At 36.0% G+C, this 17,124-nt stretch overlaps 1 protein-coding gene across 2 annotated transcripts in view; it reads left to right on the top strand.

Moving 5' to 3' along the window:
- The window catches only part of THOC2 (THO complex 2), a 43,667-nt gene that overhangs the window by 10,410 nt on the left and 16,133 nt on the right, over positions 1–17,124 (top strand). For both annotated transcript variants that reach the window (XM_014306568.1, XM_031056129.1), the window contains exons 9-23: positions 148–303; positions 3,203–3,375; positions 3,516–3,711; positions 6,176–6,217; positions 7,218–7,348; positions 7,435–7,536; positions 8,786–8,870; positions 9,884–9,977; positions 10,405–10,485; positions 10,756–10,852; positions 12,548–12,665; positions 13,168–13,347; positions 13,937–14,101; positions 14,764–15,039; positions 15,481–15,622. In XM_014306568.1, coding sequence (XP_014162043.1) covers positions 148–303; positions 3,203–3,375; positions 3,516–3,711; positions 6,176–6,217; positions 7,218–7,348; positions 7,435–7,536; positions 8,786–8,870; positions 9,884–9,977; positions 10,405–10,485; positions 10,756–10,852; positions 12,548–12,665; positions 13,168–13,347; positions 13,937–14,101; positions 14,764–15,039; positions 15,481–15,622 — 2,038 coding nt within the window. The remainder of the gene's footprint in view (positions 1–147; positions 304–3,202; positions 3,376–3,515; positions 3,712–6,175; positions 6,218–7,217; positions 7,349–7,434; positions 7,537–8,785; positions 8,871–9,883; positions 9,978–10,404; positions 10,486–10,755; positions 10,853–12,547; positions 12,666–13,167; positions 13,348–13,936; positions 14,102–14,763; positions 15,040–15,480; positions 15,623–17,124) is intronic.

Below are 17,124 nucleotides of genomic sequence, written 5' to 3'. Positions count from 1 at the left end.
GGATGATGGCAGCAAGGAAGAGAAACTGGTACCCTGAAACACTGTCAGATTAGTAACAAGAAAGGCCAAAGTTCTTCTCCAAGCTCAGGTGATCCACAGCAGGAGTTGGTCACTTCAGTTTTGAGATATAATATTCTGTTTCTTCAGCTTCTACCAGGGGATAATGCCATCATTGAGGAACACAAGCGAGAGATAGTGGAAGCTAAACAAATTGTCAGAAAACTTACCATGGTCATCTTATCATCTGAAAAGACCGAGGAAAAGGAGAAAGAAAAGGAAAAAGAGGAGGAGAAAACGGAAAAGGTGACTGAGTAACTTTCTTTTCAGTTATTTGAATTACATAAAACAATTGTTTTAGAAACATATTTATTTAAAAAGCAGTTACATGCTTCTTGGATGGCTTGTATTAGTCTTCCAACCACACTTCTGTTATATTGAATGTGCAAAAATGCATGGTTTGGGGTTTGTTCTGGATTTCTGTACATAAAATATTCTTGGTTCTATGGCTAATTGATCTCTTTCTTCCCTTTTTGTTGTATTGGCTCCACTAAGTATGCCCCAGCATTTATTCACTTCACAGCCTTTAACAGCTGCACTTCTAGGATTCATGATAGTATAATCCTAGTTGATTTCATAAAAATAAGGATGTTAGTTCTCTCAGTCAAGAATTGGGACATAAAGAATTGCCAGACTAAGAAGTGTTGGTATAATAATTCTGCATTGTAGAAAAAGCTTATGACTGAGGATTTCTACTTATAACTGCTCACTGTGCTTTCTTTTAAGCCTGTATCTCCATATGTGTAAATTTTAGTCTTCATTTAAGTTCCTACTAAGTCAGATTTATGTTGTCCTAGGTCTAATTTGATGTAGTGTGTCCGAGCCTTATTTAAGAAACAAAGTTATTTGATCTCTTAGAGGCTATTCTGTTATCATCTTCATTTGAGTACTTAAGTACTTCTTAAGCACCTTTAAAATGTAAAAAAGAAAAATAAATGCTTGATATATGCATTTTTAAGTTGCATGCTGGAGTGAGGGGAGGGATCCATCAGTCTTGGTGGTTTCTGTTCTTGAATTTCTGTATCCTGCTGTATTCCTTATCAATTTGGTTTGTCTACCACTTCCTACTTCTACACCACCTTGATTCTGTTAATCTCTGACCTTCCTTTCTCCTTTCATTTTTCTTTCCTGACTTGAAAAATCTAATTCCATTTTCCTCCCTCAGGCACCTGATACAGTTGCTGCCTGTTTCTTTCACTCGCTTTAAATTTCTGATCCCTTCCCTTTTGCTTACACCACATGGCTTTGGCCCACCTTCTCTGCTTTCAGATGGGGCTGCCCAGAATTTTCTGAAGTGTGCTTGTCACCCTCTTCTGACAGAAAAATAAACTCTTGATGGGACATGGGGAGTGTAGCAAGTAATGTCAGAGGAATTGCATTACAAGTAATGTCAGAGGAATTAAGACAGCTTTCATGACTAAGCTTTAGAATTAAGAACTAGGGAATTTTAAGCTTTAGCAGAAACTGCAGCATTTTTCTGAAGGATTAAAATGACAAAGTCTATGCCTATGTGGTAGGAAAATTAAGAGCTGTACTTAACAGAAACCAATTTCTGTGAATGCACACACTGTTATGCAATGCCTGCTGTTTCTTAAAAAGCTTTTTCTGTATTAGAAGTATTTCTGTATGTGCTTTTGCTGTGTGCTTCATAGAAGTTAGGGGAGTAACTACATGTGAAAGGTGTCAGCCTAAGTTTAGGCACATTGTATCCAGCACATGACTTAATGTACTATTTTTGATACAATATCATGGAATAAATGCCTGCATAAGGAAAGCAGTGTTTAAGAAGTATTGACCTGACTCTTTTTTAGATCCACAACGTGCTTATTCTGTGTGGTTAAAATTCATTATCATCTAATGACTCCAATATGAATAATTTAGTCTTGACAAATGTGCTGCCTGCTTTTGCCTTTTAAGGTGCATTTGCCATAACTGTGTGATAGGACATGCAGACAGGTCAGAGTCTGGGCAGCAGGAATGGGTTTGACAGCAGTTCCTGACTGACCCCTCTGTGCCAGATGTGTCTTGGCTTTTGGAGAGCTCATGTCAGAACTTGCTTACCCAGAAGTCAAGCAGCATGTGAGCTCCATAAGTTCAGCCTGAATAGAGACCTGACTTGGCTTTGCTGTGGGGCTTTCCTGTGCATGTTACCATGTGCTATGCTGTTTTCTATTTTCAAAACTATCAGAAAAATATTTGCCAGTGTTAAAGTTTTAAAAAGGAAAAAAAAACCACTAAAACCATGCAAACTGTAGAAGCAAAGGAATGTCTGTTTTGTAAGTAATTATTGTTCTTGTCAGTCTGCCTTCTTTGCTTGTGTGGTTTAAGTAAAATTAAATTTTGCTTTAAAATAATAAAAATAAAAATATTTTGTCTTAGACTTGTAATCTTCCTTCCCTGGGTGTAAACATCACCTTGGGCTTGTAGTTACTTACAGCTAGTTTTCCTTACTGTTGATCACTTACAAATAGACTTTTACCTTGGGGGCCAGGGAAAACCAATTTATAACAATAAAATATATCAATACCATGCCCCTGGAAAAGTGCTTCAAGGCATGACCTTAATTTTAGTGTCCTGTTTCCTCTTATTCCTTTTTCGCAAAGGGAATTTTGGAAAAACTTTGTGTAGACTTGCACTTAAGTCTAGAGTCTCCTAGAATAGGTGCTAATGTGACACTTACTGTACAGGCACACTAGGATGGAGAAAGGCTTTGAGTGTGGCTTAGCTTTTTTTTTATTCTAATCTGCTTTTGCAGAAGTTTGTGCTTTTAAACCCAGAACAGCACACAGCATAAAGGATTCTCAAGTGCTTGCATTGTTCTTAAAATGTCCTGTAAGGAAATAAACTGCAATAGATTGTGACAGTTTGAAAAAATATGTAATCAGACATACATCAGACAACTTCATAAATTTCTGATTTATTTTTAACTTTTTCTTTGATCCAGGTGTTAAATTCTACATGGATTGGTTTAGAACTTCTTTTGAGGTTTTCTTACTGTCGAAATGTCTAGCTAAATTTTATTTTGCATATGTTTTTATTACACAGTTGATTTACAAGGCTTTTTTCTCTAGCTGTGGATTGCAGCTGCTTAAGGAGAAGTATTAAGGAGACTTTATGAACACACTTTTTCTTTATTATCTTGCAGCCTCCTGATAATCAAAAACTTGGCTTATTGGAAGCCTTATTAAAAATTGGTGATTGGCACCATGCACAAAGCATTATGGATCAGATGCCTCCGTTTTACTCTACTTCGCACAAGCCGATCGCCGTCGCGCTTTGCCAGCTCGTCCACGTGACCATTGAGCCTCTGTACCGCAGGTAAGGGGACAGCCACAATGCTGCTGCTACACACAGGAAAAACAATTTCTTTACAGCATGAATTCACTGATAAGCTGAATTATAAATACATTTCTAAAGTTTTCTATTTCATGTGGATTGCTGCATATTTTATTTTTCAGAGTTGGTGTACCTAAAGGAGCTAAAGGGTCACCAATTTCCGCTTTGCCAAACAAGAGAGCACCAAAACAAGCAGAGAGCTTTGAGGAATTGAGAAAGGAAGTGTTCAACATGCTTTGTTACCTCGGTCCTCATCTGTCCCACGATCCCATTTTATTTGCAAAAGTGGTGCGCCTTGGAAAAGCATTTATGAAAGAGGTTGGTATGACACAACAGCTGGTCAAAACATGAAAAATACCAGTTACTCTGGTGTCAAAAAATGCTTGTCTTGCTAATTGTGTGATATTCAAATCCTGAAACAGAAGATCTTGACTAAGGACAAACTTGGAGAATCTTATTTTAATTTTTGATCAATTTTATTATCTATAAACATCTTTATCAACAACTTAAGGCACTTTAGGTTCGTAACCACTGATGTTTAGTGATACCTATTTTCCTCTTATGGTATTCATTTTTTAAGATACTATCTGTGTGTGTATAATTAAAAAACCCAACAGACATATGGTACTGACTGTCTGGAAGTTGTTCTACATTATTACAGCAACAATGTAGTCGGCTAGGATTGATAACTTAATACACATGCAGTACAAATAATTTCAGCTTTCTGTTCCAGCTAAGGAAGCTAGCTGGAGTTCCCAAGTTAGGTTACATGGGAAACGGGATGTTGAATCCTTTTACTTCTTTTTTTTTCCCCCCTGTTCTGCCTAGTTAAAATGCTGCTGGTATTGATCTTGTGTCAGTGACAAATCTTTAGGTGCTGCTAAGGATGAGTTCAATGTGGAAATCACTTCAAGTCGCCAACTTCAGAAATTAACTGATCTCTTGAGATGGGTTACTGTCTTTTGACCATGTGTCTATTGAAGGATTGGCAGTATAACCTGTTTCAGAAGGCTGAAAGTTGAATTTATATTCTGTACTCCCTCAAAATGTAGTTCAGATTGAGGCTAATGAGTTCTTCTGCTGCTTTTCTGGCAGTTTGCTGTTTACCTGGCAGTTTCTGGCTTATTCTCAAGTCAGCAATAGGGGGTTTAATTTTTTTTTTAAACAGCAGCTCAAAGAAACTTTGGAATAAATAATTTAAAAATTGCTATTATTATCAGTGAACAACCAGTCCACCTCCTCAAAACTTAATAACCATGGCTTTTGTTGCCCAGCATTTTATTTTAACTTATGACAGAAAATTGGGGAGGTTGATTGATCTAAGTGGTACTGGAGGGGAAGTTTTCCATTTTATAACTTTTTTTTCTTAAAAATATTTTTATTTCGACTGCAACTAACAAATACTGGAATACTCATAATTTATATGCCACCTGAGGGGAGGCTGTCATGTCCAGCTGTACCTGATGATGCAGAGCTAAGAACACAGATAATTCTTGGGATTGAAGATCTTTTTGTTCAAAATAGCAGATTTTGTCAAGAGAATTTATTCTAGGTTCCAAGATGCAGTGATAGGGTTAGAGACCTACAATAACTTTGGGCTCTGTGTAGTCTTTGTAATAAAATCAAGGAAGCTTCAACTATTTCCCTACTTCCATATTTCTGTATAATTTCTTGGCATCTTCTCATCCAGAATGGTAAGATTTCCCAGTGGTAAATACTCTGATTTCACAGCATGCTCATTTCTTGCTGGCCATTGAGAAGTCTGATAACACTTCAGTGATAGCTGTTTTGCACTGACAGTGCAGTTAAGTGGGAAATTATAATTTTAAGGGACTAATGCATTTTATTGCTGTCAGCAGACTATTAGGACTACTTTGTAATTGAAATATTGAAGGTTTGTGAGAAAGCCCTGTTTCTGAGGATATGTACACTGGAATGGAGATTACATGGTTTTAAGAATCTCTGGTGCAGATTTACTGTAAATATACTTTAAATGACAGTTTAATGTATGTCTGACAAGAATGAGCAACATTTTAGCTATTTGCTCTAGGTTGGAACTGTGAAGAAATTCATCAGTGACAGAGTGGTTAAGGTAACATAGGGAAAGTTATTTTTAATGCATTGTTGCCATCAGCATGTTCTAGTTGTGAAACTACATTTAACACACAGTAGAAGTACTTGTAACTGAAGGTAATTTGGCTCTAAGTTAACCCATCTAGTAGTTAAAAAGTTAGACTACTAACACTGCACTGCAGCTTTCATGCTAAAGTGTACCTTTAAAATAATTGTGCGCTTACTGGTGTGATAGCTTAATATGCTTTTCATGGTGAGTGGAGCAAGCAGAGAGAAAAAGTAATTTAATAACGAAGACTAAAAGCTTAAGAGGGTGTTAGAGAGGAAGATGGGGGAAATAATCTGTGGCTGTTGGTAACTGCATTGGAAGTCCTCAGATTTTGTAGGTAGAAGGTGAATGCTTAGGCAGTTTTTCCTCTCCACTAAGAAAATTCAGTATTTCACATGTAATAGCAAGTTTCCTTGTAGCTCTAGCTATTATTTCTTTTTGGACAAAATTGTACGAAGCCCCTCTATATGTAAGGAATGTGTTTCATCCATGCATTTGAATTTCTATTTAAAAATACTTTCATGCTGACAGATATGGCAAATTAAACATTTAAGAGATGCTTGGCCCTTCAGGTTTATGCTTTTGCTGAGATAGCTCTTTTCTGAAACTGTAACTGTTACATTAACTGTGCTACAGTTAACATGGTTGTCTCTGTTATAGTTTCAGTCTGATGGAAGCAAGCAGGAAGATAAAGAGAAAATGGTGAGTTTTGGAGGAAGGTGTTTTTATGCAAGATTGTAATGGTGACCAAATGTGCATTTTATTTCTTATTTGCTTGGAATCAACTGGAAGTCCTCGAGCTATTTATTCTATAAATACACTTCATGGTGGGGAAAAGCGTAGAGAAAAGATAAATTGGAAGCAGGAGAGATGTTTATTGGTACAATGATTTTTTCTTTAATTGCTTAATTTATTTACTTCAGAATTTTCTAATTTATTATCAAGATGGTTCACAATGAAATCTAAGTGTTCAGTAGAAATCCAACTTGCAAAAACAAGAGTTTGTTTTTTTTTAAATCAGTAAGTGGGTTTTTAATATGAACTTTCTGCAGTTTTCATTGCTACTTTTTCCTCTTTCTCACTTGTCCTGATTTTGTGAATCATCACAGAGAAAATCCCTTCTGGGTTTTGTGTTTTGTTTTGGTTGTTTTTCATTGCTGCTATAGTTATTCTAAAATAGCTCAGTGGAAAAGAGAAATGTTTAAGAAAGGATAAGGATAGAATACTGAAAACATAGAAATTGGAGGTATGTCTTGTGAACATGTATAACGCTTTCGGTTTTTATCTGGAATTTTGAAAATAGAAGTAAAGATGGGAAATACCTTAATACATTGAAGGCAGTTGCCAAAATTAATTTTTTCCTGTGTTGCACTTCATGCGAGTCCACACAATATCCATTTTTAATGGTTTGTTTGATTCAAAAATGAGTGCAACCTGCTCAAGAATTCAGCAGCTTTGTTCTAGTATCTTATATAGGCAGATAAAATATTGACAGTGTCTGTAGTCCGTAAATTATTTACTGAATGATTTATGATGGGAGATATTTCTAGGTCCTATTTAGATTTTTGTTATGGAAATCTTAATCTTGTGGTGTACTTGTTTTTTATATCAAATTTTCTATTTGTGCATCTGCACACTGCATGTATAACCCTGCTTCTGGGGCACTTCCTGATAGTTACTTTGGGTTTTGTCTTTATCCCAGGAAACACTGTTCAGCTGTTTGTTGAGTATTACTGATCAAGTCTTGCTTCCATCTCTTTCCTTGATGGACTGCAATGCATGCATGTCTGAGGAATTATGGGGAATGTTCAAAACCTTTCCATACCAGTACCGGTGAGTAGAATGATTTGTTTCCATCCTTTGGAATGTGCTGCTGAATTGTCAGTTCTGAAATTCCTTTTGCTGTGTAACTTTTCCAGGTACCGCCTCTATGGGCAATGGAAGAATGAAACATACAACAGTCACCCACTGCTTGTGAAAGTTAAAGCCCAAACCATAGATCGAGCCAAATACATCATGAAGTAAGTAGTCAATTCCCATAAATAATTATGGACTGTAGTACAGTCTATTGCATATCACCAGCTGGAGGAAAAAAACTCGACAAATACATTCCCTGTCTAATGACTTAGTAATTTCCCAGATAGTCCTTGTTCATAAAGCATTTAATGTATTGTGGTTAAAAACCATCAAATAAGCAAGAACACAGACAAATTTGTCACCAATAAGGGTATATAATCTCTGAAAAATGTCCCATTAAATGACATAAAACCTTTTCCATGGGTAAGGTTTTTGATAAATTGCTTTGCTTATGAAATGTACAAGTGCTATATATTTCCTCTCGATGTGGAGGCTCTCCTCCAAAGAGTCTCAAGAATCTTGTCATGTTCTCTGTAGATTTGAATGTATGGCAGTGAGTTGAACAGAATGATTTATTCTCACCCTCTAGTAGGCTCACAGCAATTCCAGGTTTACCTCACACTTGATGTCACCATCAGGGAATTAGGTTCTCCATTTGCCAAAACCAAATGGTGTAGTGTTACAATGTGGATGATCAGAACCCTTCCATATAGGCAAGACAGTAATTGTTTCTGGATAAAAGACTTTGCACTCAGGGCTGTGAAAGCTAGGAACAACTGTTTTGTTTCCCTTCTGACTTGCTGCATACACCATAAACCTTTCCCCCCTTCCCCTGTATAATGCATTTCAGTTGTGCAGGTGAACCAGTACATGAACAACTGCAGTTGTACATGAACAGTACTCTCAGCTGCTGAAGGTCAACAACTATGTGTATAATTTACTGTCAACTTCAGGTTTCAGGTTGAGCTCAGATCTTCAGTAGGAAATGCTGTGGAACTGTAACACACAGAAAGAAATATTGTTTTTCAATTAACTGAATGCTACAAAAATGACTGATCTGTGGCTAAGTTAAATTTCCAGGAGCAACTAACAGCATCACATGGTAGTTTGGTGTACGTGCTACAGGTTTCACTGATGGCTTTGGAAAGTAAAATGTTCAAAGTTGAAGCTAGAATATGGTCCATAGTAACAGAGGGGCAGCTGGACTGGTTGTACTTTCTGCATCTTGGAGGATTTCTCAATACCCAGTTTTCAATGGATTAGCATTTCTGTGCTGAGATGTTTTGAAAACACATTTGCTAGTGAGAATTTAGTCTCTGACACTTAAAAAGATGCTTCTTCACTGAAACTGACCTGTTGTTTTAATATTCTTCTAGCTTGTCTTTTGTAATAAACTTAAGTCCTCTTTTACAGGCGTTTAACTAAGGAAAATGTGAAACCCTCTGGAAGACAAATTGGGAAGCTCAGCCACAGCAATCCTACAATTTTATTTGATTATGTATGTAGTTACATATATTTAATGCTATTTCATCCTGACCACAGATAATTGAAGTTCAGGAAGGGGCCTGCAGTTCTAATTTCATTGTTTTTTACTTTTGATGCAAATTTTAAAATATAGTAGTTTTTTAATAGTGCACATAGTAAGATACTAAATATGACTTAATACTTAGTGACATATTAAATGTGGAAACATATATTGAATAACCAACTGCAGAAAAAATTTAATTTGAGATAGCAGAGGCGGATCTCAGGTACAGGGATTGCTGATCACATTATGCAGAATGCAAATGAAGGCTAAGTTGCTCTGACAGCTGTCTATGAGTGGGGTGGAGAAAGATCAGTCTTCCATTTAGAAGAAAACTTAAAGCTTTGAAGTCTGAAATAAACCTATGAAGTTGGGAAGGATTTTTAAGATTGCTTAGTGTTACAGAGTGCTGGAAAGGTGTAAAAATGTGTTAATAGGCCTCCACCTTATTCACAAATGTGACCTAAGTGTATGGATTAACCAATTTTTAGATTGTACTTGAAGTTACTGCTGCAGTATACACACATCTGTGTCATGTACCAAAGAGAGCATACTAGAACTTCATTAATGCAGTTTACTTGTAGTCTTTTATGACCTAGCTTCATGGTTTTGGGGTTTTTTTTAAATAGTTTTTTATTACTGTATGTAGCAACAGGAAATCCTGCTGCTAAGGTTTAGGATTTTAAGAAATATTAGGAAAAAATGTTTTCATTATTTTATTTGCTGATAATTGAAAAGAGAAATTATACAGAATTGTTTTTACATGTTAGAGACATGTTTCACTGGTATCTTTAAGATACTAGCTAGATTAATGAGATTGCCTATTTACTTTGATAGTTGTTTAGGACCTTTGAAAAATTGAAGCATGTTTTCTGTAGGTTTTGAAGACAAGTATTCTTAAATGCTCTTATTATGTGGAAGATAAGGAATACTGTCCCTGTTCAGCTGAATGTCTGTTGTAATTGAATGTCTGTTGTAACTTGCAGATTTTATCACAAATACAAAAATATGATAACTTGATAACTCCGGTTGTTGATTCGCTGAAATACCTCACTTCCCTGAACTATGATGTCTTGGCATGTATCCTTTGATTTAAATTACTGCATCACCAATTGGTAAAGCTGCAATTGTAGCCAGATTCAATCTGTGAGTAAATATTGCCTGTTTTCTCTTCTTGCTGCTTTTTGCTGGAAATCTTAGTGAAGTTTACAAATACCTTTGCACTTGTAGTGGATTATGGAACCCTCTCTATTATTCTTTCACACTATGAAAATTATTCTTTGTTTTTGCTACTTTCAATCTTGAAGACATAGTGATCTTGTAAATAGTGAGGTAAATACTGCTTTGAGGTTACTATTTCATGGGGTTTTTTTTTCAAACCATAGTTGTGTTAGTGATTGCTGTATTTATATATTGTGTTCATATATTACAAATGCCAGAAAAGCAAGTCCTTGTAACTTTTGTGTTTGTAAGTTGAGGAAGAATACTCTCTTTAACTCCACTAAAGATTGTATCATTGAAGCATTGGCAAACCCTGAGAAGGAGAGAATGAAGCATGATGACACTACAATCTCAAGCTGGCTGCAGAGTTAGTATTGTTGTTTTATTTATTACAATAATGTTTAAATTATTTCACCTCCCCCATGATCTATTGAACCATTGATCATTATGATCAATATTTCACTTGCACCTACTGGCTAATATTTTAAGCAGAATGGAGAGCTGTCAAGTTTAATCAATAGGAATTTTTTTTCCCCTTTGTATTCTAGAAATGCATGTATTGCTAAGATGCCATATGCAGTTTGCTAATGTTTGTTTAATAAACAGGTGCAGTCATAGCTGTTTCTCTTTACTTTAGGTCTGGCAAGTTTTTGTGGTGCTGTTTTCCGAAAATACCCAATTGAACTCGCAGGCCTCCTGCAGTATGTAGCCAACCAGCTGAAAGCTGGCAAAAGGCAAGTATTGCACAATGGATCCTTATAAACTCTTTATATCAAGTGTTATTTAGGTGTTTGCTGATACACAGGCACTGTACCATGATGTAGTTGTTGCTCTAGTAGTGGTAAACTCCATTCAGAGCACTGGGAAGGTTAAATAGCAGAAAGAATGATACACTCTTTAGTACATTGCTTTTCCTCTAATTGTATAGCTGTGACATTCTTGAAGCACTGATTTTTCATCTTTAACTTATTTTAATAGTTTTCTTAACAGCTAACCAGATAGGGGAAAACAACCTTCCAATGTGTTATTTCATCATACACATTATTGTACATTATTTAAAAAATAAGTATCCATTATATAAAGCAGTGTGACTGTTATAGTTTGTTTTTCTTTTCTCATAATGTCTTCTCTGCAGGGATGGCTCTTAACATTTTAATATTATTTAAATACTCTATTCAGTTTATTTAGTAGTAGTTGAATTGCTTCTTCGTGTGTCAATGTGAATCATAACTCAAAACAAAGTTTCCAATTTGACTTGTCCTTTTGTCTTTCCATTGTCATCACTTAGTATTATTGTTTCATTTACTTATTTAATTTTAATTTTATCACATAGGTGAGTATCAACTTTTTTCTATTAGAAATCCCCATATGGTTACTGAAAGGCACCTTACCAATGGTGATAACACAGCGTGTTATTTTAGGATAGTTATGTTGAGAAATGTAGTTTTTTCCCCTTCCCTGCAATGCAGACATTCAATTTCATATGCTCCTCTGTCCCTACATTTTGTTCTGTTGATGGCAATCACATTGAGCTACAGAGGAAGGGTAAGTAATGTTTATTGTCTTTCCTCAAAATCACAGTTGTAAGTATTTTGGTGAAAAAAAGTGTACTAGTTGGGATCATAAAAATGAAATGGATTTACTGGTATGGCCAGTTTCATAGGACTGCAGTATTTAGGTGTTGGAGCTTATGCTGCTATTGCACAGTTCCTAGACAGAAAACATACTTATGGTTGGAACAGCAAACAAAAATATAAGTCATATGAATTATTTAAAGATGAGTCTTTGTTTTGGAAGGCATGGGTAAATGATTTTATAGGTTAGTCACACAAATTTCAGAAGTTAACTGGAAAACATTCCTACTTTGTGTGATTGGGATACTTCTGTTGAGTAAAAGTCATTGTCCTTATGGAATTCAGAGCAGGAAGTAGAACCTTGTCTCTGGGCAAGGTAATTATTGGAGTGTTTTATATATTGTATTTCAAATAAAAATAGCATGTTTTCCATGTTTCCAAGTAACCTCTCCAGACTAACTTTGCCAGTGCATTTCTAAGGCTGTGTACTATTGTACAAACCCTTAACAAAATATAAAATACTTATGAAATAACTGTATAGATACAGTTTGAAACATGGAAAGCAGCAAAAGGGAGCAATAAACTTTGATTAATCTGCTGATGCTTAATAGCACCACATTCACTACCATCTTCAAATCCAGCTGTTGAATGACTGCATTGCTTTTAAGTGCTGGTTTTTTACTTGCAATAAAGAAATCCTTGTGCTTGACATACCAGTTTCTTCTTGAAAAAAAGAATGAAAATGTTGTTTAACATGTATAGTGGTGCTGCTTTGTAATATATATTGAATGTTGTAGCTTCTGGTTCTTAAACAAATTGTCTTGTTTTTACTCCACTTTTCTGTTTTCTTTGCAGCTTTGATTTGCTTATTTTAAAAGAGGTGGTGCAGAAAATGGCGGGGATAGAAATTACTGAAGAAATGACCATGGAGCAGTTGGAAGCCATGACTGGTGGAGAACAGCTGAAAGCTGAGGTATGTTTGTGCTAAATTTAATAATAACTATTGCTTTTTGTTGGTGGTTCTAAAGACTCTGGTTCAAGAACTCTGGCAGCACAGCTGAGAAAGGTGTGTGCTTTATCAGAGCTGCCCCCTCTTTTGAGCTTACAGGCCTTGAGATAGGCAGCCAAGGCAATGTAGATGTGAACTGTAGTTCTTGTGCATCACAGCATCTCATATTCAACAGAGTGTTACATGGCAGACCTGTGAATTCCAGCAGACACTGAGCTCGGATGTGCTGCAGTCCTGCTGGCTCAGGCCTGCTCAGGGGGAGCAGCAAAAACTGATTAAAGCAGGCAAGACTGATTAGTTGATGATTCTTCTATACATACATTGCAGTACAGGATCCAGGGAGTTTTACTGCTGGACAGGAAACTCTATTGCTGTTAATTCATCAGTATTTCTGCAGTCAGCTCACACAGATTCCATTCCTGATGCACTGTTTTCCAGCTTGGGTAACTTTTTCTGTCCTGTGCAGGGTGGATACTTTGGCCAAATCAGGAATACAAAGAAATCATCTCAGAGATTAAAAGATGCATTATTGGACCATGATCTTGCCCTCCCACTGTGCCTGCTTATGGCTCAACAGAGAAATGGTGTTGTGTTTCAAGAAGGAGGGGAAAAACATCTGAAGCTGGTGGGAAAACTTTATGATCAGGCAAGTGAAAACACCTGTATTTATGAGATCCCCTTCTTTCTGTTAACTTCTACTGTATCAGCCCAATATGTAAGGATTCAGCACATAAGTAACAAAATTATATATGAGAGTCTAGTACAATAAATACAAATACATAGGATTTTTAAAACTAATTGCAGGGTTGCTCTATTAAAATATATAGGTGTATTAAAAGTATATTATATTGACAAGTGACCTGAGTAAAGGAGCAAAGCATCCTTTATCATAAAAAGTTAAATTCTTAGTTTTTAAGTGTCCATTGTGTTTTCTGAACTTACTTTGGTAGTGAAACTTCCTTTTTAAAAAATAATTGTCGCTGCCTTAGGCAGTAGGAGCTAATTGCATTCCATTCTGGTAGAATAGAATGCTCTTGAGTTCTGCTGGTGTTTTTAGGTGAGGTTTTTTATTTTATTGTTCCTCCCCGATGAGAAATTTTTTTCTCTACTATTTGGTGTTAGCATTTTTTGCAAGAAACAAAAAAGAAAAAAAGGCAAGCTTTGAAGCTCTCCGTAACTTAATTGTTGAACATAATAATAATGTTTGCTAACTTTTTGTATTTTTTACTTTGTAGTGCCATGATACCCTGGTACAATTTGGTGGGTTTTTAGCATCCAATCTAAGCACAGAGGATTATATTAAGCGAGTGCCTTCTATTGATGTTCTCTGTAATGAGTTTCACACACCTCATGATGCTGCATTTTTCCTCTCAAGACCCATGTATGCACACCACATTTCAGTGAGTACAGCTCTTCCGTTTGTCTGCTCGTAGTGCTGCTCTGCTACCTGTTACCAGTACAGGTGGCAGGTTCCAGATAAAGTTTGTTGGCTAAATAAAACTTGCAAAGTTTTGTTAGTAGAGTTAGAAATAGAAGCTGTGGGCTGGAACAGGTTGTCCTTAATCTTATTAGGAAATGTGCCCCATGTGTCAGCTTTCACACAACTGACAGGAGTCTTAGCTGATGAAGTCACTTCTTTGGATTATCAGTAGGAATTCTCTCCCTCCCTCTTCCCTCAAAGGTGTAAGTTCTTCTGCAGGTGTTTTAGATGGATTTTTGCTGTGGAGGAAAGTGCTGCATCTGCCAAATGATGTGCTGTCCGAGGAAGTGTCAGAAATGAATTTGTTCCTGCATCTAAAGAGTTCAATATGGAGAGCAGTTTTTACTTGGTGTAGCATAATGTGTTACTATAACAACAGGTAGCAGCATCAGTGAAGAAAGATAAATCCATCCAATGAAGATGAAGACTAAAGTTCTGTATGAGGTTCTTCAGTGCTTTATGTACTGACATTTCACAAGTAAATGTTGTATAGAAAAGTTTTAGAGAAAAGTTAAATGATATTATTAAGTTTAATTTTTGTATATACAGATTACAGTTTTTTATTTATTTTTTTATCCACAGTCAAAGTATGATGAACTAAAAAAAGCTGAGAAGGGAAATAAACAGCAACACAAAGTTCACAAATACATTACATCATGTGAGTTGGTGATGGCTCCTGTTCATGAAGCTGTGATTTCTCTGCACCTCCCTAAAGTCTGGGATGACATCAGCCCTCAGTTTTATGCTACATTCTGGTCTTTAACAATGTATGACCTTGCTGTGCCACACAGCAGCTATGACAGAGAAGTCAATAAACTTAAAGTCCAGATGAAAGCCATAGATGACAATCAGGAAATGGTATGTTGATATAATCTTGTGATCCAATTTAAACTTTCTAGCCTTGAAAGAGTTTCTTTTCATGAAGTATTATGTTAAGCTTGTTTAGATCTGGGAAGTTTTGTCAGCTGGTTCATCCATTCTGATTTGCCACATTAACATAATTTGGATTGACTTACCTTCATAATTCCCATGTTAAAAGTACTAGTGATTCCACTAAGTGAAAATTACTGGAAAATCAGTTTCAGAAAGCAGTATCTCTTTCAGACACCTCTGTCTATGGTTTGTCTGTTCATTCTTGTCTTAACTCTACCCAGTGTTCATAAAATCAATTGATTATTAGAGCAGAACCTTTTTGAGTGAAAAGTTTCTCAAATATTCTTTAGTATTACCAGGAACTTATTGCTCTGTCTATAGCAAGTTTAGGTATAATACTAAATGTGTAATGCTGATATTTTATAGCCTCCAAATAAGAAGAAAAAAGAAAAAGAACGTTGCACAGCTCTGCAGGATAAGCTCCTTGAAGAGGAGAAGAAGCAGTTGGAGCATGTGCAGAGGGTTCTACAGAGATTGAAACTAGAGAAAGATAACTGGCTTCTGGCAAGTAAGTGTCTCTAAGGGAAATGCTGTGAATGTTTTTGTAGTTGTCAGAACTTCCTTGCATTAATACTCTTAATGTTTATTTGAAAATTTGATTTTTTCTACATTGGGGTCTGTTATAGCGAGGTATAATTTTAGTTAGAATGTAATGTGTCTTTGCAAATGCTGGGTAGTTGGTTTTCATAGAGAAGTTTTTTTTTCTTGTGATGTCAAGACCTTTTAAATTTTGCCCTGATTTAGAAAATAAGTTAGAGATTGACTGAGATTAATTCAGTGGAAACTTGTAATTGCAAGCTGGCTTGTACTTGCTGACTGCAGTTAGAATACTGCTAAATTAGTTTAATTGCTACAGGACAAAAAATAGGCATATAAAGACTCAGTGATTTGTTTGAGTTAACTTACTTTGTTTGAGTCCTGTGATTAGGAGCAACATGCCAGGGTTTGGGTGGTGGCATGAACCCTGTTCCAATGACAAGATAAGTGCTGTGCCAGCCTAACAGCCCCATGCAGTGAAACAGCATGCACATGTTTCATAGAGCAGATATGCAGCAAGCAGAATCAAGTCTTTTCTCCTACAAAACATCTGTAATGTTTCATGTTGCTTGTGAACTCTGCTGGTATGGTTAATCTGAAATGTTTTTCTCTGGTCAGTTTTCTTCTCTGGATGAACTTTGAGTTTGTAACTGGAAGTAGTAGTTCGTCTGTCCCAAGAAGCCTAGCATAATCCAGTGGAAAAGAGTTTTGTTGTCCAACTCATGTAAGATCCATCCAACTGGTTTAATGAAGAAACACTGTTCCCTATAAGTATTTAATGTACTGTAGCAAATGAACTACAAGAAATTACTGGTTGAAAAGTTACTGCCTGATTAAAACTTGGTCTAGAGGTGACTTGGTAAATTTATCTGCTTAAAGAAGCACCCAGAAGTTTGTAGAAAATAATTTACATAGGTATACACATAACTTTATGTGGGATACTGGGAATAACTTATTGTTGGCCCTTGTGCTTGGGCTTCAGCTGAAGGAAGTTTCTCAGCATTGAATCCAGAGGCAAGCTTACTATTTCAGCAGTTTGCCCATTAAAATAAATAATCTGTAATTGCACTACATGAGGAACTAGAATAGCACATCCACTGTATTGGTGGGGTTCATTATTATTTTTTAAATTATTGACATTTAATTTATTTAAGACTGGACTCCTGTCCACAAACTTTTGATAGAATGTTTGTACCTTTGAGAACAGATTAATTTTTGGCAGAGTAACCTGGTAGCTTTAGCAATTGGAGATCACCTCTTCTGACTGGCTGTTGCCTTGTTTTGTTTGTACACTTTTGAAGCAACACACACTTGATTGTCCTATGAACTGTGTTTCCTTGATAGATTTTTTCTTTTTTTTAGGAACCAAATGTTTGTTATAATCTTTGAGGGGTAGATACTAAAATTAAACAAAGTCAACATCAAGTTTTAACAGTCCTTTCTTGAGCAAGCTTTATTCCATGAGCATTGCAA

The sequence above is a fragment of the Geospiza fortis genome, unplaced genomic scaffold (genome assembly GCF_000277835.1).
Source record: "Geospiza fortis unplaced genomic scaffold, GeoFor_1.0 scaffold157, whole genome shotgun sequence".
Taxonomy (NCBI): Eukaryota; Metazoa; Chordata; class Aves; order Passeriformes; family Thraupidae; genus Geospiza; species Geospiza fortis.
Note: the sequence above shows the minus strand (reverse complement) of the source record. Positions and strands in the feature narration are given on the sequence as shown.